General features: G+C 41.8%; 1 protein-coding gene across 2 annotated transcripts in view; it reads left to right on the top strand.

The window, feature by feature from the left end:
* CDK18 (cyclin dependent kinase 18) overlaps positions 1-16,241 on the top strand; it is a 287,497-nt gene extending 271,256 nt beyond the window's left edge. For both annotated transcript variants that reach the window (XM_040337544.1, XM_040337543.1), the window contains exons 14-16: positions 8,039-8,129; positions 8,257-8,334; positions 11,823-16,241. In XM_040337544.1, the coding sequence (XP_040193478.1) occupies positions 8,039-8,129; positions 8,257-8,334; positions 11,823-11,857 (204 nt within the window). In that variant the 3' untranslated portion in view covers positions 11,858-16,241. The remainder of the gene's footprint in view (positions 1-8,038; positions 8,130-8,256; positions 8,335-11,822) is intronic.
* Positions 16,242-25,145: the final 8,904 nt, after the last annotated feature.

Raw genomic sequence — 25,145 nt, 5'->3', positions numbered from 1 at the left:
AATGGGTACAAGTCGGATTGAAGTAGTACAGGAACCTTTTGTACATTAAGACGGCTCCATTCACTTTAATTGCTTTTCTCAACAGCGCGACTTGGGGCGACTTCAAGTCGGATCCCAATTCGCCCCTGTGTGAACCAGCTCTTACTAGAACTAGAGCACTCCGATGATTGGTTTCTATGCAGTGCTTTACACTCTGTGGTTTCAAGAAAATGCCCACCTTTGTTAATTTTATGTTGCTGTTTGTGTCCCTACTAGGGAGAGTCACTCTTTTATTTATTTTTCCTGCTGACCCTTGTCACAGCGATAGAAAATGAGAGAAAATTAAAACATTTTGAGTTTTCACTAGAGGAAGAGGTGAAGGAAAATCCTCCATTGAAGACACCTTTTTCTATGACAGCTCTCTAGCGGCCTGTACACATGATCCGAAAATCTGAAAATCGGACTAAAAATACAGTTTTCAAAGCGATCATACGATTATCTGATTGTTAGTACACAGCTTTTGTTCATGACAGTTCGTCCGATTATCCGATTATTATCCAATCAGACAAGCAAGAAAAATGTTCTCATACAATACCAGATTGTAAGATTTTCATTTAATCAGTACAGTTGTCGTCCGAAAATACAACAAATACACTACAACACATGACACTCCTGAATTTGTATTGTGTCATACGAGAATTTTCGTAACTTTAGTAACCTATTCAATTTCTACCTGCGACTACCAAGCAAAAAAAAGTCAAACGATCTGTCGTCCAATTTTTGGATTGTGTGTATGGGGCATTTCTATACCATTTACAATGATTTCCTCTCATTTCATGTTGCCTTTTGCCCCTAAGGAAATTTTCCCAGTGGTACACAGGCAGCAAAAAATAACCTAAACAAACGATTTTGCTTAAGATTCACTTTAATATACCGTATTTATTGGCGTATAATACGCACCCTAACTTTTAGAGGGACGTTTCAGGGAAAAAACGTTCCACAGCCCCCTGCGTATAACACGCAGGCACAGTTTACCCTCTATTTTCAGGGTAAAAAAGTGAGTGTTATACGCCAATAAATACAGTAATTGTAAAACGTATAGCTTACAGCTGAACTCCAATGAGTAATCTTCCCATTCAATTAGGCTGCCACTGCACTGCAAGGGTTAAATGCTGGTTTAGGGATAGTTTTCCAGCACGCTCCCTCCACATCTGTAAGACTGGTCCTGCAGACTCTTCCTTCAATGCTCCAACTGTCCATCACCCTGCATTGACTGAGAGGATGTCAAGGGACAGTCCTAAGGGAGTAAAGGAGAGCGCTGACTGCCAGGGGAAAGGCGGATTGGGTAGATTTAAAACGCTGTTTTGCGGCACCCTCTAGACCTAAATGAGCATTTACACTTGCATGCAGCAGCAGTTTAGACCTCTAAAGTGGCACGCATTTACCGGGGTTGGGAATAAAGAATAATTGTCCTTGCTACATGTACCAAGCTGGAGACATACACCATCACTATCCTGCTGATGGGGCAAAGGGTAATTATGATGTTTTTTGTTTGTTTTTTAAGTAAGACTTAATAATGGGCTGCGAGATATGTGTAGATCACTATTAACCAGGCTAGGTGTCTGGCTTTCATGCTAATCCAATTGTTTTAAATACTTCCTAAGTTACTAAAAGGAACTAAGTATGTACAGCAGATCAAGTGCTGACTTTGGTGGCTACTTACTTGCTCCAAGTTACATAGTTACATAGTAGGCGAGGTTGAAAAAAGACACAAGTCCATAAAGTCCAACCTATAAGTCATTAAATCGGAAAATCTTGAAGTCGGCGAATCAGTATGACTGCCGCCAAGATACTAACTTAAATTTTTTATTTAGCAATGGTTAATTTTACCTTTTCAGTAGCTGTTCAAATTTTGATATTTTGCATTGGAATATCTTTCTGTAAATATGAAATAGCATTCATCCTGAAATAGTTCATTGACAGCTGAATACAACATACATGTAGATAATATAAACTAGATCTTTCACAGTGCTATTTTTTGGCCATTTAAAACACCAATGGGGTCGATTTACAAAGGGCAAATAAGCTGTTCACTTTGCAAGAGAATTTTCACCTTGCAAGGGAACTTCCTTTAGCTTAGCAAATGCAGTGAAAATTCCTTTTGCAAAGAATACCCAATTACACGAAAGAAACATATAAAAAAAAAAAATATTTTTACTTGCACATGATAAAAGTCAGCATAGCTTGACCTGAACTAAGTGAACATGGGACCGCAGGCCACACCACCCACCCCTTTAAAACCCAACACTCCCAGTGAACAAAAGACCCAACAACTTCTTGGCATTTTAATGGCCGTGGCACCTTTATTGGTTTAAACAAATTAATATATCTCATAACCATCTTTATTTAATCAAATTATCGTATTGAATAATAAACCTTTAATAATCCAAAAATTCCCTGCTCAGTCTTAGGACTCGAGCAGCTAAACTTGAACAAACTGTAAAGTCCCCCCCCGATTCGGGGGTGACAAACCACATAATTGTGCCAACGACAGGGCGGGGGGGTGGGGAGCAAAGTCCAGTACCCAGCCAACAGCCCTGAATGAACGCAGCTGCAGCCCTATATAGGGTCCATCCAGATCCAGAACCTTCCAGCCGGTCACCTGCTCCACCTGGACCAGTCAGAGCCCACCTTTCCAGGTACCTGAAATATACTTAAAAGGCAAGGAACATGCACAGGTGTTTTAAATGACATACAGGTGTTTTAATTTAAATGACCACATATTTTGTCAGTAGAAGGCTAAGCATGAAAGGGGGGGTGGGTTGGCCGCAGGACCCATGTGCATGGGCCCAAATTAATTGTGCCCTTTTATGCCATGGGACCGCAGGCCACACCACCCACCCCTTCAAAACCCAACACTCCCAGTGAACAAAAGACCCAACAACTTCTTGGCATTTTAATGGCCGTGGCACTTTTATTGGTTTAAACAAATTAATATATCTCATAACCATCTTTATTTAATCAAATTATCGTATTGAATAATAAACCTTTAATAATCCAAAAATTCCCTGCTCAGTCTTAGACTCGAGCAGCTAAACTTGAACAAACTGTAAAGTCCCCCACCGGCCAGACCTGTTGCAAACAGGATTGGCCTATCCAACAGCCACGGCCATTTCTACACAGGTTTGCAATCCCAAATTAAATAGATCCACTCCCACTTCAGATAGATGGATAAGATCTGGTCGATAAAACCCCCGGGATACCCCCTTCCAAATCAGCATGGCGGTAGGAAAAACCTTCAACGGATGGCATAAATTTTCCCATAGATCTGTTCACCCGCCTTCTTACCTTCTCAAGTGGTTTAAGCTGGGGAGAAGTGGACCAGGAAAGCCGGGGAATTATTGCGGAAAAAACTAATTTACAAGATGGGAAAGCAAGCTTAAACCTTTGATATATTAAACAGTAACTCAATGGATTTAATTTTTCCGATGTCATTACCACCTGCATGTATAATGATTACTGAGGGAGGGGGCCATTGTGCGCTGAGCTGGGCTAGTTGGAAAGACACTTGACACCAGCGCAAACCCCGAATACCTTTCCACAATAATGAGAAGGCGTCAGTTGGTAGTGTTAAGTTCTCCGTATAGCAACGCTGAGATGCTCTCCTACGTGCCCAGAAAACAAACGAGTGCCCTAAAATCCATATGGTGTTGTGAAAACCTGAAAATCAAGGAAGAAGGTTAGGCCGGACATACAATTTGAATCTACCAGATTCCCATCTCCCCAACCTGCGGATGATTGCCTCATCGAGCCCCAACCTCGCCGCCTCCGTGGCAGCACCGATGCGGAAAGAATGGGTTGAGAAGAAAGCATCCGACATTCCAATAGCCCGTAAACACTTCTTAAAAACTGAACTAAACTGATATTTGGTCAGTGGTGAGCCGTCATTGTGGCAGAAAAAATTACCTGTGCAAGGGGGCCTGATGGCCAAGTATCTTTGTAAAACCAACACCGGGCATATAATTTGATCCCCACAAGGATAGAGTTGTATACAGCACCCTTTTCCCAGCTGATCCGTCTTTGAATGACGTGTAAACAAACTGATTCCCTCATTGGAGACAACGACATCCTGGAACAACAGACCCGAAGTTCCAGATTTATTTGCTGGTACCAACTCAGATACTCTTAGTGCTGCAAAAAAGGCTACACAGAAAGCTGCTGTAAACAGACCAGCCTCGAATTGATCAAGACAAGCGTAATTCGTGGATACGCAAATTCTTTTGAGCAGTTCAATTGAAACCGGCCTACGCTTATCCTGTACTAACGTGCTTTTCCTATAACCCTTCAGGGCTTGCTTGACCAAAAAGAACATGTTCAACGAGGGTAGGTTATGTAACTTAAAAAAGAAGGATACACCAGCCAAAATCTTAGATATGTGCCCGTGTGAGAGATTATCATGCATCAAAGTACACAAAAAGGATAGCACTACTCCCTCCGAGTGTTGGTAGCAATCAAAATCCAGCGACCTACAGAAAACTAACCACCGATTCCAAGCGGCCGAATAGTCAGACCAAGTATGCGGGGATACGGAGTTCTGGATTACTGCAGAAATGCTTGCTATATCAGGTCCCACAGATGAGCTGGACATACACATCCCTCGGGATCCGCTTGCGGGAACAATTGCCGGAATCGTGACATCTAAAAACGGGATAAAGCATCCGCAATCATGTTAGACTTACCGGGAATATGCTGAGCCTTAACCCAAATATTATGCTTTAAACAAAGCAAAACAAAATGCCGAATCAACCTGACTACTGACATGGACTTGGAAGAGAGACAGTTTATGGCAAACATCACCCCTTTATTGTCAGTCTGCACCGTTATACGCTTATTCGCGAAGTGAACGCTCCATAGTTCAAAAGCTGCCACAATGGGAAAAAATTCCAGCAAAACAATATTCTTGGTAAGTTTACGGGTCACCCAAGAAGCAGGCCAGGCGCCGCAAAGCCAGTGTGTTTGCCATATGGCCGCAAAACCCAAAGAGCTCGCTGCCTCGGTGTGAAGCTCCAACTCAGTAGCCAAAACAAAATCCTCTTGGAAAAAGGACCTCCCGTTATACTGATCAAAAAATTTAAACCAGACCGACAAGTCATCTTTTAGTTCTGTGGATAATCGGACATGCGAAAACGGGGACTTGAGCCCTGATGTTGCCAATGATAAACAACGGGAAAATATTCTGCCAACCGGCATGATTCTGGACGCGAACGCCAAAAGGCCGAACAAGGATTGGAGCTCCTTCAATAACACCTTCTTCTTCCGAAACATACCCAATATGACCAATTTCAAACGATCGATTTTGTTTTCCGGCAACCGAAACTCCATGGCAAGGGTGTCAATTGTGATACCCAAGAATTTGAGGGACACCGACGGGAGGATAGTCTTCTCCACTGCCAGGGGGATACCAAAATAGGCCGATATTTTTGAAAAAAGCTGCAACAGCTGTAAACATGACGGGGAACCAGCCGGCCCGACGAATAGAAAATCGTCCAGGTAATGGACTATGTAGTCCAAACCTGACTCAAAGGATACAACCCATTGCAAAAAGGACGCAAACGACTCAAAATAGGCGCATGATAGTGAACACCCCATTGGTAGACACATATCGAAAAAATACATGTCTTCGAAACAAAAACCTAACGAATTGAAAGAAAATGGGGCAATTGGCAGCAGCCTAAAGGCAGCTTTAATGTCCGCCTTGGCCAGCAGCGCGCCCTGACCAAGGCGCCGGATCACTTGTATAGCATCCTCAAAAGTTGAATAGGAAACTGAAGAAAGGGAAGTGTCTATATCGTCATTCAATGAGCTCCCTGCCAGTAATGATAGATGGTGTATTAAACGATAAGAATTGGGTTCCTGTTTTGGTACAATACCCAGGGGAGAAACGCGGAAATTAACAAAAGGTGGCGAGGTAAAAGGGCCCGCTACTCGACCCTCCTTGACTTCTTTTAAGATTTTTTCCCGGACAACCTCAGAAAACCTGTCTACTGATTTTAAATTTTTAACTGGTTGCCAACCTATACCTGTAAAAGTTGGTAAAGGAAAACCATCCCTAAAACCTTCAGTTAAGAGGCTGGCCTTCACCTTGTCTGGATAGATTGCCAACCAATGAAGCATGTTTTCCAGCCTCACTGGCGTGCAGGCTTTTGGAAAAAATATCCCTTTGAGAGCTGGTAGGGCTGTTCTTTTTAAAACACTTTGCCACAGGGTGTGGACCCGAACAGAAGGAACATTCATGCTTAAAGCGGCAAGAATTACCCCACGTGCACTGACTTTCGTTGAAAGAATAGCAGTAACCTTTCTTGTATGGAGATTGGCTAGTGCTACTGGCTTGAGGCGATGGTTTTGGAGGGACGGATCTCTGGGGAACAATAAGGTTTAGCCAGAGGCCTACATCCTTCATGCCCCATTGTAAGCTGGGATAAACAGCCAACTTCTGGCGGAAGGATTCGTCATATGCAAACCATCCAAAACCACCAAAGCTTTTGTACGCCTCTAGTATGATTTCCACGTGTTGGAAAAGACCGCTGCAGGGAATTTTTCTCCCATTACGCTAGAAAAGATACAAAAGGCCTGTAGCCAATTAAAAAAGGACCTCGCTACCGGCCTCCTCCTGTCATCTTCTGACCTATCATCCACCCTTCTATCTGTGCGCAAAAATTCTTTGGCTGAGGGAAGTAATGACAGCATGTCAATGAATTCCCCTTTCCAAATTTTCGCTTTCACTGAGGTAGTTAAATGAAAACCAAGGGGTGATAATGCACAGGGCATGACCTCACGGACAGATGTTTCAGGAACAGGATGCCTAAATAAATCTATTGTAGGATAATTGTCAGTCAGAACAGGTGTATGCATATTTGTAGGGGCAGACATGGGAACATTAGCAGACCACACTTTAACAGGAGAATTATTTACAGATAAAGAAGATAAAGCAGGAGAGTTTTGTTGGGACACCACTGCCTCTGCAATTTTAGAAAAAGAAGATAAGAGAGAGTCCAGAAGGGGGACAGTGCCACTATAAGCAGCCTGAGGCAAATGTACTGGGTGAGCAGGGGTTAATTTACCTTGCAGCTGAGCCTCTGGAGCATTCTGGCCTCCGTCCTGCAGGTGGCGTCCTGATGACTGAACTGTGCTGCTAGTAGCTGGGATAGGAGCTGAAGGCGCGGCTGTGCGCCTCCCACGGCTCCCTTTTCCACCAGGTCTGCATGGGGAGGAGGAGGGGGCCCGCTTTCCTCGGCCAGACCTCCTCACTGTAGGAGTGGCGACTCCATCTTCTTGCTGACGCCGGGACTCCTCCTCTTCAGGCGTCGCCAATTTAGGCCGTTCCGCCGCCCGGCCGCGTCTGGGTCTGGTGGTGGGTGGGCTGGCATCATGGCGCTGTTCTTCTTGGGCCTCGGTTGCCGCGTGTATCGCCGACGTCCCTTCTTCTGCATCCGCGATCCGTTCTTCAGCCGAATCTTCCATGGCCAGGCAGCGGCGGATCCAATCTTCTCCCCCAGAGCTTTCTGCTCTCACAAGGAGTTCCCTCAGGAGTGAATTCATGGCGGGCCCGCAGGAGCAAAGTCCAGTACCCAGCCAACAGCCCTGAATGAACGCAGCTGCAGCCTTATATAGGGTCCATCCAGATCCAGAACCTTCCAGCCGGTCACCTGCTCCACCTGGACCAGTCAGAGCCCACCTTTCCAGGTACCTGAAATATACTTAAAAGGCAAGGAACATGCACAGGTGTTTTAAATGACATACAGGTGTTTTAATTTAAATGACCACATATTTTGTCAGTAGAAGGCTAAGCATGAAGGGGGGGGGGGGAGGGGGTGGCCGCAGGACCCATGTGCATGGGCCCAAATGAATTGTGCCCTTTTATGCCATTCTCCTGCAAAGGGAACATACCTTTTTGCTTTAGTAATGTGTATGCAAAAAAATATTACATTTCTCTTGAAGCAAACTATCTCACTGCTAAGCATGTCTTGTGTCAACACCTATATATGTTCTCCTCTTCCAGTATGAAGACAAGACAAGGATATCTGCAGATGAAGGTCTAAGGCATCCTTATTTCAAAAGCCTTGGTGAAAGAATTCACACACTGCAAGAGAGTAAGCAATTACATTATCCATAAGTTTCCCAGAACATCATTAGAGAGAAAAGAAAAGTTCATATTGCTGTCTATAGCTTTTGTTCTGACACGACTTAAAATTGTTATATTATGCTGTCTCTGTGTAGATGTCTCAATCTTCACTCTTAAAGAAATCCAGCTTCAGAAAGACCCTGGCTATCGTGGCTCCATCTTCAACCAGACAGGTATCATTTTTTAATTTCCAGTGGATTTATTTTGGTGTTCCTACTAATGACTTAAGTCACTAAGCTATTGGAATCATTATTTAAAGTGGTATTAAACCCAAAACCAAAAATGGAATGTATTGACGCCTACCAAACATTAGATGCGGTGGCTGCATTAGCTTTTTTTTTTTTTACCTCTGTTTTCACCTGGTGATCCTGCCATTAACACAACTTCTGTATTAGAGTGTCCTACTCTGTATGAATGAGAAGAGGGAGCACCTTTGGACAGCAGCATTTTTGATTGTCAAATCAAAGCCAAACTCCAGCTAACACTTTATAAGCAGTTACAGCAAACCGTTATTTTCCTTTTGGGATAAAGGCTGTACATAAAACTGATCATTATAAACGCTCCCTGACAGTGTTGAATGGTTTGTCTCATCCCATTAACTGATACATCTGCAGAAAAGCTTGTTCTTTTGAAAGAACAGACTTACTGACCAGACCACCAGGTGAAAATAAAAGAAAGAAAGCCCAAAAGAGAAAGCTAATGCAGCCATCACTTCTATGGCCCCGTACACACGACCAGTTTCCTCGGCAGAATTCAGCTTCCGACCGAGTTTCTGGCTGAATTCTGCCGAGAAACCCGGCCGTGTGTACACTTTCGGCCGAGGAAGCCGACGAGGAGCTCGGCGAGGAAATAGAGAACATGTTCTCTATTTCCTCGTTGTTCTATGGGAGCTCTCGCCCCGCCGAGCTCCTCGGCGGCTTCAGTGCTGAACTGGCCGAGGAACTCGATGTGTTTGGCACGTCGAGTTCCTCGGCCGTGTGTACGAGGCCTAAGAATTGGTAAGCTGCAATATAATGAATGTTTGTTTTTGGGGTTAATACTACCTAAACATAGCAATTGTAATTTCCATCCCAGACAGCTGCAGATAGGTTAAGTGTCTGAAAATAACGAAATGTATGCTACAGCTTAGTAAACTGAACCTTATATGTCGTGAACTGTTATTTTTTTGTTAACACAGCTAGTAATACCAAACAAGTTCTACTTCATCTAGCTCTGGTATTAATGGGCCCCTAAACCTCAGATTTATATATTCTACACTAACCCCCCCCCCCCCCCCGGTCACACACAAGTGCCACTTGCCTTCCGATTTGACAGCACACAATATAGTATTTGCCTTTCTGCATACACAGGGTGGTGCTGTGGGCTCAGCCTATCTTGATTTAAGCAAAGCATTGTATACATATTCACAAAAGTTAGGGCTTAAAGGAGAAGTCCAGCCTCAGCTCGTTTGGCTGGGCTTCTCCTATGGGTCCCAGGGGTGCAATTCATTTTGCACTCCTGTGACACTTTTTTAGCAGAGAGCGGTCTGAAGTCCGCTCTCTGCTGACATCACACAGATCAGTCCTGGCACCGCGTCATCCTGACTCTGGAAGTCTGGATCCGACAGGTGCCTGGACTGATGGCTGTTTCAGCCGCTGCTGAGAGGTTGAGACAGCTGCTCCCCGCCCCTCCACAGCTCAGCGCTCCAGTGAGCGTGGAGGAGCAGAGCAGGAGAGCTGCTGATTGACAAGCGGGAGGAGTGAGAACCGAGCCATTGGCAGTGTTCTGTGGCTCGGTTCTCAGTGCAGAGACGCTGGGGGACAGATGCAGCATTGGAGCGATGCTGCATCTACGTAGGTAAGTATGATGGGGGAAAAAAGAGCCAAACCCATATTTCTCTTTTATTCCTTGAGGTGTTCAGTGGATATGCAGTTGGCTAGGATAGATATCAGAGTGTGGTTCCAAATTCTTTTGGAAACCAAGACCAGTCACTACTAGTATATCACAAAGCGTTGTACTAGGTCCTATTTTCTCTTAGCTGTTTGCAAGTGATATAACTGAAGACTTGTTATAGGGCAAGGTTTGTTTGTTTTGCTTACGCCACAAAGGTCGCTATTGTGCTGACGCCACAATAGGGTTGATATTCCTGGAGGTGTTTGTGACATGAACTATATTTTGGCATTGCTGGTAGATTGGTCAATGAAGTGGAAACAGCAGGAAAACATTACAAAATGTGAAACAAAACAATAATGGGGGAACAGAACTAGAACCACTAAGGATTTGCTTTGATGATCGCAAATGAGAAAACTGTGTTGCCTGGCAGTGGGGAAAGCAAATAGAATTCTGGGATGACCCATTAGAGGGATCACCAGCAGAAGGAGTTATTTAGATCTCATTTAGAATACTGTTTTGTTTTTTTTTGTCAAATTGAACATGCTGAGTTAGAAGTTGATTTGCTACCATGCAGAGCAGATTTTGCATTCTCCAGTTTTAGTAAAATCAACCCCAGTGTGTCACATTCTGGAGACCACTCTTACAAAGAGGTATTGGTAATATAGAATGAGTCCAAAGGCGGGTAACAAAAACAAAAATTGTGAAAGGTCTGAGGAATAAAACATATCAGGACCGATTTCAGGAACTTTATATCAACAGTCCGGAGGAAAGAAGGGAAAGGAAAGACATGATTGAAACCTTTAAATTTATATATTAAGGGTTTGACTAAGGTCAACACCAGGACATGACCTCAAACAATTTTTTTTACCAAAAGAGTAGTTGCTGCTTGAACAGGCTTCCAACACAGGTATTGAGTCAGTCAACATCAACAAGACTTACGCAGACGTATCTTCTGATACGCAGCGTAAGTGCACTGATGCGCCGTCGTATCTATGCGCCTGATGCTTGAAATAAGATACGCCTGAATTTTGGCTCCATCCGACCGACGTAAGTCTCCTACGCCGTCGTATCTTGGGCGCATATTTACACTGGCCGCAAGGGGCACTTCCATTGATTTACGCGTTGAATATGCAAATGACCGAGATACGCCGATTCACGAACGTACTTGCGCCCGTCGCATGAGTATACGCCGTTTACGTAAGGCGTACGTCCGGCGTAAAGATAAAACACCTCTAGGGAGGCGCAACCCATGCAAAGGTATGGACGACGGAACAGCCGTCGTATTTTACGTTGTTTACGTAAGTCGTACGTGAATGGGGCTGGGCGTAGGTTACGTCACGTCGTAGGCATTGAGCCGTCGTATCCTAGGGCGTAAATTCGACATGATTCTGAGCATGCGCGCACATGCGCCGTTCGGCCCTTCATTTACATGGGGTCACGCTTCATTTTAATAGATCACGCCCACTACCTTCCTACTTTGAATTAGGCGGGCTTACGCCAGCCAATTTACGTTACGCCGACGCAAGTTTGGGAGCGAGTGCTTTGTGAATACTGTTCTTGCCTCACTGATTTATGTCGGTGTAGCGCCTATGAGATGCGCTACGCCGGTCTAAAGATGCGCCGCTCTACGTGAATCCGGCTATGTATCTATACTCAGACAAAAAGGAAAAAATTGAAAAGAAAAAAAACTTGATGGACCATTTTGATCTTTTTCTGCCATGGCTCTTCAGTACTTCTTTGTTTCTATTTTGGCTTTATAAACTAAAACTCGTTTTTTTTTTTTTAACAGGACGTGGAAGAAACAGACGACAGAGTATATTCTAAAGCAAATACATGGCCCCAATGACTCTCCTCCTTCACTGCCAGAGACTCCTGCAATTATGAAAAAATGTTTGAGTATTAAAATCCTATTAGTTTGCAGAGTCTTGTGCAAAATGTACTGTACTGTCAGTGTCAACACTAAATACAGGAAACAAGGGAAAGTAAAGCAAGGGGCCTGCTTGTATTATGGCAACTATCCCCTTCTGAAAACAATTAAAAAAATGTATTTAATTTAAATAATTTATGCACATGAGTTAGTAGACTTCAGAGTGTTGAGGTTACTGTGGGGTTCTCTGGTTGCAGATGTCTTACCACAGGGAAACATATTATATTACTTGCCTACGCAACCAGAGAAGAGTTCATTGCAAGATTCTAGAGTACCCTGATTTGCAGACATATCATCCTGGCTACTCTGCCACTATACTGTATGTTCACTCTCTTTCCAGCTAACTATATTGTAGCATAGTGTATTTGATGTGATTAAATCTACAGGAAGATAATTATTATTTTCATGTTACTAGTCTATAAAGAAAATTTTGGTTCACTTGGTGCCAATTGGTACCTCATCTATGCTTTTATCGACTGCAGCTGCAGTTTCTCTACTAAACGACAGATTTCTCTTAATTCCAGCTGTCATATCTCTTGAAACCGGTATCACCCCCCACCCTTGACATCAGCTCAGTGCACATGACAGTATATTTATCTTTATTGCTGTATGGAAATTCGGACCAGTAAGAGACAAAAATGAATTCTGTCAATTTCACCATTAAAATTGCTGTCATGAAGTATTGGCTGAAATAATGAGCAATTTACAGTTTAGTGGAGAACATTTTTAGAAATATAGTCAAAGTGGCTTAGATGTGTCATAATATAATCGGTCAGGTATAGCTTTGTATTGGTGATCATCTACTAAATTTTTATGTTTTACAAAAAAATGTTATGCAAGCCTTAATCAAAATGAATTTACTTTATTGCAGAAAAATGTGATACTGAGAAACCTCATTTGGTGCAAATAGAGTGGAATAAAATATTTGAACATAAGTTCATGTAATATAAAGTATAGGGAATGGGGTTAACGTTATGTGCCTTGTTTGCTTTCTGCATACACTGAGATTCCCCACTCTGAGATAGTACTACTTTGTTCATGAAGATGGGTTTGCACCAATTATGCTGCTCTTTCCATATGTTTAGGCTGCAGAGGCAAAGAAAGCATTTAAAACTAAGCCTAAAGAAAAAGTTCACCTAATGCTATAGCTATCTAAATTGGCATAGCACGGCACATAGTCAATTTGGAATACTCTCAATTCTTTGTTATAAGAATAAAAATATTCTAACAGTCAGCGACACATGCATATGATTACAGGTCTGCTCAGTAGTCCTTTGCTGTTCTGTGTGTTTGATATACCATAAAAGATAAAAACTCCACTCTGCTGCTGATCGAATACAGCACACCTAGCATTTGTTAAGGTGAAAACTGAGCTGACATATGCATCAGTACTGCTTTTGCAATTTTTGTCAATGTCTGGGCTTTACTGCTGTCTATTGTACAACATTAAACTGCTATCAGTTACCCTGAAACCTAGATAGTGGGGAACATACATCTAATTTGTTTGGGAGTTTGAGAACTGCTTGTTTACATGTAAACTGATCTTCCAAAGCCAGGAAACCTTAAAGAATGAATACAATGTTATATTTAGATTCTAACAGCTTGTGGGCTGTGTGGGGTGCACTTTGCCTCGCCTCTTCTCTCCTCTCGTCTCATGCATCCTCTCATCAATGCCCAGGACCAGGTGTGGCCACGTTCTTGTGGAAGTTATCATTAAGGAGCTGTACACTGTGCCCGTAAGGAAACTTACAAAGCTCCTCTGAGACGTATCTGTTCCCATGTCACTACACGCCTTCCCTTGTGAATGTTGCATTTAGGAGGGACACCGCTAAGCCTATGCCCTCTCCACCTCACTACTAGGGACAGAATGGGATCCCACCGTGCACCAAGCGCGAACAACATGCGTACACTTTATTAACTCCTTCACACTCCCGTTCCATGCTAGATGCATGGGGCCTCCGTACCATGGGTTCGGTCCCAGTTATTTTTTGGAGAACTGACCGCTAGGGAGGGAGGCTGATAACCAACCCCCTCTCTATCAGAGGACCTGTCACCTGAGCCTGGTACCGCTCCTCGCTGCTTGCCTGCTTTAAAAAAAAACACGCAAGTTAATGGTTACCCGTGGCAACTACATTACTTCTGCTCAATTAACCTTTTGTGGTGACCTTCCTCTTACACCCTATAACTGCTTAACAAGCCCTGTTATTCTGATAGGCCACATACCACCATGCCCCCCTTTGAATAACTTTAAACCAGGCTTAAAACTGTTTAAGATGCTTTACTGAAGTTCTTGTGGCATCACAAATATGTAGTACAAGAATCACAGTCTCATAAATACCATTCTCCTAACTAACTAATCTTGAGCTGCCCAGGCGTATATTTACAGTCGTAGTACACAATTGGCAAATTCTTTGTAGGTGGTTTCCCTAAGGGTGGTAGTCAAGGATGTTTCCGGTTTACATCTTCATCTTATCTGGACCATCTTCTCTTCCCATGAGGTTCTGCTTTCTCTCTGAGCCTGGCCTTCCCCCTGATTTATATGCTATACAGGGTGGAGGGCAGAACCCAAAAAGCCCAGGAAATCGGCAGACCCAGAATTGACCCTTCCCTACCTGGGCAGCCCATACTGTCTAACCAGTGGTGACCCACCAACTAGAGACCTACCTATAAGCTCATTCACTGTCTATTCACAGATTTTTGTTTAGATCGATTTTCTCTTTTTATACATTTGTTCTTTCTTTCTTCAGAAATTAGTTTGATGATTTCTATTTCTTACTGATGTGTTTTTTAATTACCAAATATTTATAAACGTAAGACATTAGTGATACATTCATATTAGGTATTACACTGGATGGTTGCATTCATCTTGCTTAAAATATTTCTGGCCTTCCGAAGTGGTATATGCACTTTTATCAGAGCCAAATTGTTGAGGTTTAGGTAAAAAAAAAAAGTTAGCTGTTCATCAGGATACAAAACATGATATGTTTTAACAATGAGTTTAACAAACTTATTGTGAAATGATACGATATGGCGCCATAGGGGCTTTGTGACACCGCATGGTGGTCTTACACCATGGGAAAATTCACTCTCTAATTTCATTGTATCTATTCTTGGAATCCTGGCAATAATGAACTCCATACAGCTTTTCATGTTGGTGCTCCAAGTAACAATGTATTTGTTAAAGAACCCTTAAAGGCTCATGCACACAGCTGAGGCCATAGAACACCCAAATTAGCATATCTGGAAACACCTAGTCTTACTCGCCACCCTCAGTAGAATAACGCTGATGTGGGTGGTGTACAGACCTAATTAACCGTGTGCATAAGCCCAAAAAAAAGAACTCTGCATAGAGACTGCGGATACCATATGTGATAAATTGGGAACATTGAAAATGATTGACCTTTACCCTTGTATTGGGGACAATGAGAAATTCTGGTCAAATATTTGTAACCTAAGTACGTCTATACAGGTAATGGAATACTTGTATAAAGCAATCTCTATTTTTACAGAAGATGAATAGATTATTTTGTATGATGTATTTAGTTTTGTTAAATACCAGCCTTCTTGTATGAGATGAACCCCACCCTTTGCTGTCATTTATTCCATTCCATAAAATACTTTCAGAATGTATAAGTAATGCGACAAAAAGTAACATCCCTTCACTTTAATTTCTTTTTTTTTTTACAGAAATGATGTCCCCATTGCTGAAAAAATGCCTAGCAATTTTAGCAGTGTCTGTATAAAGTGAACTTGTGCACACACTATGCCCATTAAAGTATTTACATATTATCAACAAGCAGCAAAGAAGCCTGCATTCATGTCTGTAGCTATATGCATTCATCTACGAAATTTACAACAGGGACAGAAAAATCACAGCATCTTTCCCATTTACTTTCTGTGGAAGCAGAATCTTGGCAGCTAGTCAGCATTCTAATATAATGTAAATGTAGGCTGTTAGAAACCAACTGAAACCCTACTACAGATTCTTTTTTGTGATCTTTAGCTTACTAGATGAATTTCTCCACAGTACAAGCAGCTACAGAGGTCAGCAATGAAGTATTTTAAAGCTTTTTATTGCTTGTTAAGAATTTGTAAATACATTAATGTTCATAGTCTGCGCACTTTAGGGATATATGACATTTTATTATGTCACTTGCCTTTATGGGTCTGAGTTGGCACTACTATATTTACAGTAACTGTTGGAAAAAAATGCTTTCAGGGTACAAAAAAAGACCCTGTCATAAGAGTTTTATCATTAAATTTCGGTCTGTTTTCAGGGAATGACCTCATCATGTAGCACTTTTTTCATGCTTCCTGTGTGAATTCTGCACTGTTTAGAAGCACTTGTAGCTGTGAATGGACTTTGTCCAAATATTCTCCATGTTAAGCAAAGAGATGTAAACGGGTAAAAGAGCAGACTGCTATTTTAGATGCTAATGTGAACTTTGTTATTTGCTATTTTCTTCAGATCTGAATTTTTTTAGACAGCAGTGGCAATAATATCTGCTAAGAAAGCAAGCTCATTATGCAATAATGAAACGTTATGTTACATTACTTAGCATATTTAGAAATATTATTAAAGGGAAAAACAAATGGACATTTTCAAATATCTTATAGAGGTGTGGAAGGAATAGAACCTCAATATTACCTTTTACTAAATAAAGAAAGTATTCCAACTGAAATAAAATATATTTGTCTTTTACCCATTTTACTGAAGTTAAAAAGGGGTCCCCCCCTTACTTTCTTGCTGGATCGGGCACAAAAAATATACTCACATGCCCAGGAATTCAGTGGTGTCCTGTAGGAATCTATTGTGCTACTGCAGTAGATAGGGTCCTTCTTTGTTGATGTCAATCAGGAGGCTAGTAACCTCTTCTGGATTCTTGAAGACAAAGTCCTGATGATGCCAATGTATTTCACTGCATCATCTGGGCACCGGCTGCAAAAACCAGTGGCTAGCCAGCCTCCTAATGACAGGATGCTGCACGTGTACACTAGATCCACTGTGGCCTCCTAGGGTGCATGACATGTGTATCCCATGAGGCTGCAGGTGCTGCAAATGTCAATGTGGTCAGATCCCAAAAAGAATCTCAGAGATCTCATACCCTGGTCCACACTGATATCATTTCAGATGCGTTCCAGAAAGCATGGAATCGCATGACAGGTGAAATAAGATGATTTTCTATGGAGGCTGTTCACACATATGAAGTGTGAACGTGATGCGTTTTTAAAAAGGATCCTGGGTGTCTTTAGAACGATGCCATAGACTTGAATGTAAATCACATTTTAAATGCTTATCCGTTCAAAGATAAGGGAAATCCAGTGCATGCAGGAGAGAGAGGCCAGGGCATAAATCCAATCGCACTTGTATCCAAATTGCATGCAAAATCACAGCTGAAGCGCATTAACGTGCCCTAGATTAGATCCTTGAAATTTCACTAGAAAACTTAAATCACACCGTATCAGTGTAAATCTAGCCGCAGACTTTCTGTGGGTGACTATAGGCAGGAAGATCACCCTGTTAGAATGAATAGGGGAGACATCCTTGAAGGACTAAGGTGTAGGGGAACCCACTTGGGATAGTCGGCTCAGTTTTATCTACAAATGAATGCTCCCTAATCATAATGAAAACTTTTTTTAGCATTTTCACAACAATGTTTTTTAACAATGTTGATGGCCTGTATCCCATCAACATGGTAATACATAGACATAACATTGATACATCTGTGAGCAGAGTTGGGACCATTTATATAATACATTTTACTGCTTAAATCACATACACTGCCTTGTATAATTATGGTACCAGCCTGTGAACACATTTTAAAGCCCAATTAAACTTAATTTTAAATTCTAGTTCTAAATACATTCTAGGTGAATCCAAAGAAAGAAAAGGTGTTTAGTGTCTTATGGTTTGTTTTCTTTCGAAAGCAGCCACAGTGCGTAGAAAAGCCTGCCAAATTCCAGTAGCTGCAGAGTTGGAATCATTGCTGTCTGCGTTAAAGCAACTCTGCAGAGTTCACTGCTTCCACACAAAGGGTTACAGACTGTTCTACTAAGGCTGTGGCTGCTTTTTAAAGAAAACTGTATTGCCGCGTACACACGACCGTTATTCATGTCACGGAAAAAAAAAAAAGTTTTTCTCAAAGTGATTTGTCGTGATTCCTCTCAAGCCTGCCTTGCATACACACGCTCGTGAAAAAAAATGCTCGAGCAAAGCTCACTGGCGTACAACACATACGACGGCACTATAAAGGGGAAGTTCCATTCGAATGGGGCCACCCTTTGGGCTGCTTTTGCTAATTTCCCCGTCTCATAACTTGCTTCTGAGCGTGCACGTTTTTTCCCCCCTCATAAAAGCGTACACACGACCGTTTTTCACGACGTGAAAAAATAGAGCAGGTTCTAAATTCTCATCAAGAAAAATGCTCTGGAGCATACACACAACCGTTTTTCACGACCAATTTAAAACATTTAATTTTTCACGTCATAAAAAACGGTCGTGTGTACGCGGCATAGGACTTTGAATGCTTTTTGCTTGACACACCTTCAAAATATTTAGATGATTGAAACTGACAGTTCAGTTGGGCTTTAAGATGGAAGATGCCTTTTAAAATAATGGAAATTCTTCACCATTTAGCAATTAAGTTACTAAACCTTTCTGCCACTGCTGGCTAAAAAGCATATGTAAAATGACAGAAACTGCAAGTATGTATTGTAGACTGCTAATTTTATAGTGTACAGTGTAGGTAGGCCAAAAACATTTTAGTAATAAACCCCCATATTTGTGCCTGACCAATAAGATCTTGTTTATTGTTAATATAATATAATATTTATGGACACCTAGCAACAAAGTGTAAATGTGAGCGTGCTTGTCTGCATGCGTGTTTGTATATATCTAACTATATATTTATATACGTGTGTATACACAAATGTACACACATATAAAAGTGTGCTACAGGTGATTTGACTCTCTGGGTAAATAGATTTTTAGACTATAAAGACGTAAAAGATTTATGTATAACTGATGTTTTATTATAAAAAGAAGCCTCCAATTTAATGTAAGTTTTTAAAATTGCGTTGAAAGAACTCAACGTATTTTGTTAGTAATAATCTAATATTTTGTGTGATTATTGTGTTTTAAACAGAAGTAATTTGAGCTAATCAGGGGTGTTAAATACCTTATAAATACGTTCTCCCTTCTAAAAGAAAAAAAAACATACCAGAAAACAGAACATCCAACCTATAGTTTTTCACAGACATCAAAAAGTAGCAAAAAGCATACAAATACTACAGCATGGTAACTGTCTAGCAATCTTGCAGGACTAAATACAATGACCACTCTATCTGTATGAAAAGTGTATATTTCCTCCATGTTTGTATTGGTGTTCTTTAGGTTCTGGCTTTCACCTGAAAATAAATAAAAATAAAAAAGTTTAGATCAATTGACTTCTAACCAAAGTAACAGAGTGAATGTGTGTGTGTGCTTTTGTGACTGTAATAGACAACAGATTGTAAGTTACTCCAGAGCAGGGATAGATATGAATAAGTTATATACTTTGCAATGTACCACATAATATGCCAGCATTACACAAATATGCAAAAACCTATACACCACAAAAATACATAGGGCCAGATCCACGTACCTTTGCGCCGGGCGCAGCGTATGTAAGATACACTATGCCGCCGTAACTTATTTATTTTATTTTGAATCCTCAAAGAATTTGCGCCGTAAGTTACGGCAGCGTAGTGTATCTCTGGCGGCGTAAGGGCGCGGAATTCAAATGGATGTAATGGGGGCGTGTTTTATGTAAATACGTCGTGACCCAACGTAAACAAAGTTTTTTTTTAACTGCGCATGCGCCGTCCGTGGGGTTATCCCAGGGCGCATGCTCGAAATTAAACCGGAACCAGCCAATGCTTACGACGGTGACGTCATTCTACGCAAATTCCTATTCGCGAACGACTTACGCAAACGACGTAAAAATTTCAAAATTGGACGCGGGAACGATGCCCATACTTAACATTGAGTACGCCTCAGAATAGCAGCTTTAACTATACGCCGGAAAAAGCCGAACGCAAACGACGTAAAAACAATGCGCTGGCCGGACGTACGTTCTTGGATTGCCGTAACTAGCTAATTTTCATACTCAACGCGGAATTCGACGGAAACGCCACCTAGCGGCTGCCGAAAAATTGCAGCTTAGAGCTGACGGCGTACTAAGACGTACGCCTGTCGGATATAGCCGAGATGCCGTCGTATCTTGTTTTGAGGACTCAAAACAAAAATACGACGCAGGAAATTTAAAATTACACCGGCATATCAATAGATACGCCGGCGTAATACCTTTGTGGATCTGCCCCTGTGTCTAAAGCCCTGTACACACGGTCAGTCAAAACCGATAAAAACGGACTGAAGGACCTTTTCATCGGTCCAAACTGATCGTGTGTGGGCCCCATCGGTCTGTTATCCTTCGGTCCAAAAATGTAGAACTTGCTTTAAAATTGAACCGATGTACGCCTAACCGATAGATCAAAACCGATGGTTAGTATGCAAAAGCATCGGTTACAAATCCACGCATGCTCAGAGTCAAGTCGACGCATGCTTGGAAGCATCAAACTTCGTTTTTTTCAGCACATCGTTGTGTTTTACGTCACCGCGTTCTGAAACTATCGTTTTTTTAACCTATGGTGTGTAGGCACATCAGACCATCAGTCAGCTTCATCGGTTAACCTTCGGACTGTTCTCATCGGATGGACTGACCGCGTGTACGCGGCCTAAGAGACAACTATGATTCCTTTGAATTTACAGGATTGCCGGGTATTGCAATCTTGAAATAAGATATATTTGACAGATTTTCTTCTAAAATTGACCTCACTTATTGATTTCCAAACACTCCATTGGTGTATATAAATAACACTGCAAACAAAAAAGTTATTTGATTTATGGACAACTGCACTAGAAGAACTGTAGATAGTGAAATATCTGAAAGTAGATTAGTTTAATCTGCAAAGAATCATGCCAGTTGGGAAACCAGGCAATCATAATTCACAAATTGTATGATTCTGTACAGATTGTACATATTTCCATACATATATTAAGGAGAATAAGGAAATTCCCAAAAAGCATCAATTCACCTAGTTTTCAATTTGATTTTGCTTATTACTATTTATGTGAAACTCCTGTGCACAATTTTTTAACTCCTCGACCTCCGCTTTAGCCAATATAAATGGATTTGCCACTAATGCTACACATAAACACAAGATAATTACCTAAGGTGAATTTAACTCAAATGTTTGTTCATACAAAGATCTTTTTGTAGGTAACAAAAAAATATATTTTTGTGAACAATTTTTTCGCATGCCTACTTTTACATATCAAGACTATATTATGTACTTTTTATGTACATGGAAGCAACATTTCAATAAAATCTGACATTATATGTGTCGTTTGCAATTGAACCATGAGATAGAAAAGATTCTCACTTTATATAAGATCTTTGTACTTTTCCTGGGGTGCTGGCACTGTGATGTGTCTACTGGTAGCATTAGGCTTGCCACAGATTTTAATGAATATCTGTATTGACAGAAAATGGAGGCTGCTATTACTTACCTTTCCTTCTGACAATTCTAGTGATCTTAGTCTCACGCTGATCCATTGGCTTCAGTACTTTTGAAAGACACTGGCTGAGGAAGTTTGCAAAAAAGGATATCTGACTTTGCACTTTCGCTTTCTAATTTAGATGCCAGTTCCAGGTGATTGGGAAAGAAGCCAGAAAGGTAGCCCTCATATTTGTATCAATGCAGGTTCCTTTTAATGATACTTGGACTGTTAAACATCTATGCTCACATCTCTGCATGTTCTTTTAAACTGTTGAGACCCAATATGCAGCTAATCTATTTAGGGAACATCAGGATTTTGGCTGAAAAATTGCAACTCTGTAGCGTTTTGCCCTGTAAAAGTTTCATAAATAGATCAGGTGCAGTTGCAAGCAAGCGGTACACTGCCCTATCACAAAGAGCAGTATTGTGCAGTAGCTCATAGCAACCACATTTCATCTTTTATTCATGCTCTCGGAATAGTAAAAGGTTGCCATGAGTTAATAATTAGGATAGATAGACTGGAGATGCAGGTGTTTGTGATCCTTTATAAAAAGCATAACAGAAGATGAAAAGATGAAAAGTACTACTATAAATGCATCAAATTAGACTATTTAGAGTAAAGTTGTCTTTACAGTCGTATTTTTACTTTTTCTCAGTGATGCTTACAATCATGATTCCTCCCTTTCATACACGCCAGGGGTTTTCATGCTTTTCAATATGAGGACTACATTGTATATATTCAAAAAAATGTGGTGGGCCCAAAAAATTCCCCATCAGGGTCCCTATTACAGTCCCTCATACATTAGGGTCTTCATTAGAGTCCTCCCATATATCAGGGTTCCAATCGGAGCCCCCCCTTATTTCAGGGTCTTCATCAGAGTCCTCTCTTACATCTTCCCCCATCAAAGCCCCCATACATCAATGTCTGCCTTAGGAGTCCCCCTTATATACCGGGCCATCATCAGAGATCCCCCTTACATCTGAATCAGAGACCATAGGCATTATGGATATGCCACTGACCCTAGCTAAAGGCCAGATAAAATCTTGTAGTAGGCTGGATGTGGCCCGCAGGCTGTAGTTTAAAGACTCCTGCCATAAGCCATTAGATCCATTTTGCCACATCTCCAAGCTTACTGTGTGACACCAGACATCAACCTTAAATATTTGCTCATCAGACCTTCTCCTATTATTTTTCTGATATTCAACCTTTCTGATAATGGAGTTTATTGCGCGTTTGATTTACTCTAGAGCTTATTTTCTGCAGCATTTTCCAATGTGTTATCAAAGATACTTCTAAAAATAAGTTCCAAAGACAAATGAATCATGAAGAAATGTCTTTAATTATTTTTAACTAATAATTGCAGGTTTTTGTATTTGAGTGAAAAGGCTTTGCTGATAAAGAATGACAGAGATTGTATTTTGGAAATGCCGCTCTGAATGTTTTGTTTTGTTTTTTTGTTTTTGTTTTTTACAGATGTTTAGATTTTTTGGGATGTGACCTATTGTGATGATATGTATGATGATGTTGACAAATTATTTGTGGACTGTGAATGTTGATAAAATTAAAGATTGATGTTGCTAATTATATAGTCTGTTGTCCTTTTTACAGCACAAAAATATATTAAATAATTGCCATTTATAATGTGTAAATGTACAGATATAGGGGTAGATCCACATAGAAATAGATCGGTGCAGCGTATGTGAGATACCCTAAGCCACTGTAACTTACTTTTGTTACTTACTTACCTAGTGTATCTCAAGCGGCGTAAGGGCGCGGAATTCAAATCGGCGATTAGGGGGCGTGTTTCATTTAAATGAAGGGCGTCCCCGCGCCCAATGAACTGCGCATGCGCCGTCCCTAAATTTCCTGCCATGCATTGCGCTAAATGACATCGCAAGGACGTAATTTTTTTTAACATAGACGTGACTTACGTACATTCCGATTCACGGACGTCTTACGCAAAAAAAAAATCAAATTAAACGCGGGAACGACGGCTATACTTTTTTTTTTTTTTTTAATTCTTTATTTATTTCAAAAGTTAAGTTTACAGGATATTACATTTTAATATTATCAGAAAATTGGGAGTGCGATGGATTAGAGGTCGACCGATATATCGGTCGGCCGATATATCGGCCGATATTTTGCGTTTTTAAAGATATCGGCATCGGCCGATTATTTGGTAAATTAGGCCGATTGTCTAGGATCTGTGCTGGGTGGAATTCTTCTGCCTGCCTGCCCGCCCGCTCGTCGCCCGCTCGCTGCTATCTGCTGACTTTATATTTGTTTCCGTTTAGGAAGTCTGCAGCCAACCAGCGGACCGGTAACAGCCAATCGGCGGCCGCCGCTGCAGACTTCCTCCACTGTAAAAAAAATGTCCCCTGACGTGCTGCGCGCCCTGCCTCTGCCTACAAATTCCAGAATGCAGCACGGGCCGGTAACAACCAATCGGCGGCCGCCGCTGCCGTCATTCTCCACTCTGGAAAAAAATGTCCCCTGACGTGCTGCGCGCCCTGCCTACAAATTCCAGAATGCAGCACGGGCCGGTAACTGTCGGCCCGCGCTGCATTCTGGGGCTTGTAGGCAGAGCGCGCAGCACGTCAGGGGACGTTTTTTTCCAGAGTGGAGAATGACGGCAGCGGCGGCCTCGGATTGGTTGTTACCGGCCCGCTCTGCATTCTGGTGATTGTAGGCAGCACAACAGGGACGAATGGAGCTTTGTGGATAGAGTGCTAATATCGCCCTTCCTTCTGTTTTAGCACTGCTCAGCGCTCAGGACTCCTGAGCGCTGAGCAGTGCTAAAACAGAAGGAAGGGCGATATTAGTAGGCAATACAGAAATTTGGCCACAAGAAATGAGACAATGATCAGCAGCTGCAAAAAAAATGTAAACATCAAAACAAAGTAGCAACTATTGAAAGTCCCAAAGTCCAATATAATACTGCAGCAGCGCCATTTCCAAACAAACGTTTGAAAAACGAAACAAACTTCTATATTGATTATATAGAAGTTTGTTTCGTTTTTCAAACGTTTGTTTGGAAATGGCGCTGCTGCAGTATTATATTGGACTTTGGGACTTTCAATAGTTGCTACTTTGTTTTACTGTCTGTTTTGACGAATGGAGCTTTCTTGTGCTAGGCTAGAAGATGCGACGGAGCATGGAGCGCTCCGCTGGTGGGCATTGATGAGGTGGCAGTGAATGACATTGGGCTGTACTGGTGGGCACTGATGTGAGGCACTGATGTGGTGATGCACTGGTGGGCACTGATGTGGTAATGCACTGGTGGGCACTGATGTGGTGATGCACTGGTGGGCACTGATGTGGTGATGTACTGGTGGGCACTGATGTGGTAATGCACTGGTGGGCACTGATGTGGTAATGCACTGGTGGGCACTGATGTGGTGGGCACTGGTGATATGCGCTGGTGGGCAATGATGGGATGCACTGGTGCATTGGTGGGCATTGATGAGGTGGCACTGATGGGCTGTACTGGTGGGCACTAACGTGGAACTTCTGGACACTGATAGGCTCCACTGGTGGGTACTGATGAGGTTGCACTGGTGGGCACTAATGGATACTGATAGGCT

Source organism: Rana temporaria, chromosome 2 (genome assembly GCF_905171775.1).
Source record: "Rana temporaria chromosome 2, aRanTem1.1, whole genome shotgun sequence".
In the NCBI taxonomy this organism is placed as follows: Eukaryota; Metazoa; Chordata; class Amphibia; order Anura; family Ranidae; genus Rana; species Rana temporaria.
This window is presented reverse-complemented; position numbering and strand designations above follow the sequence as displayed.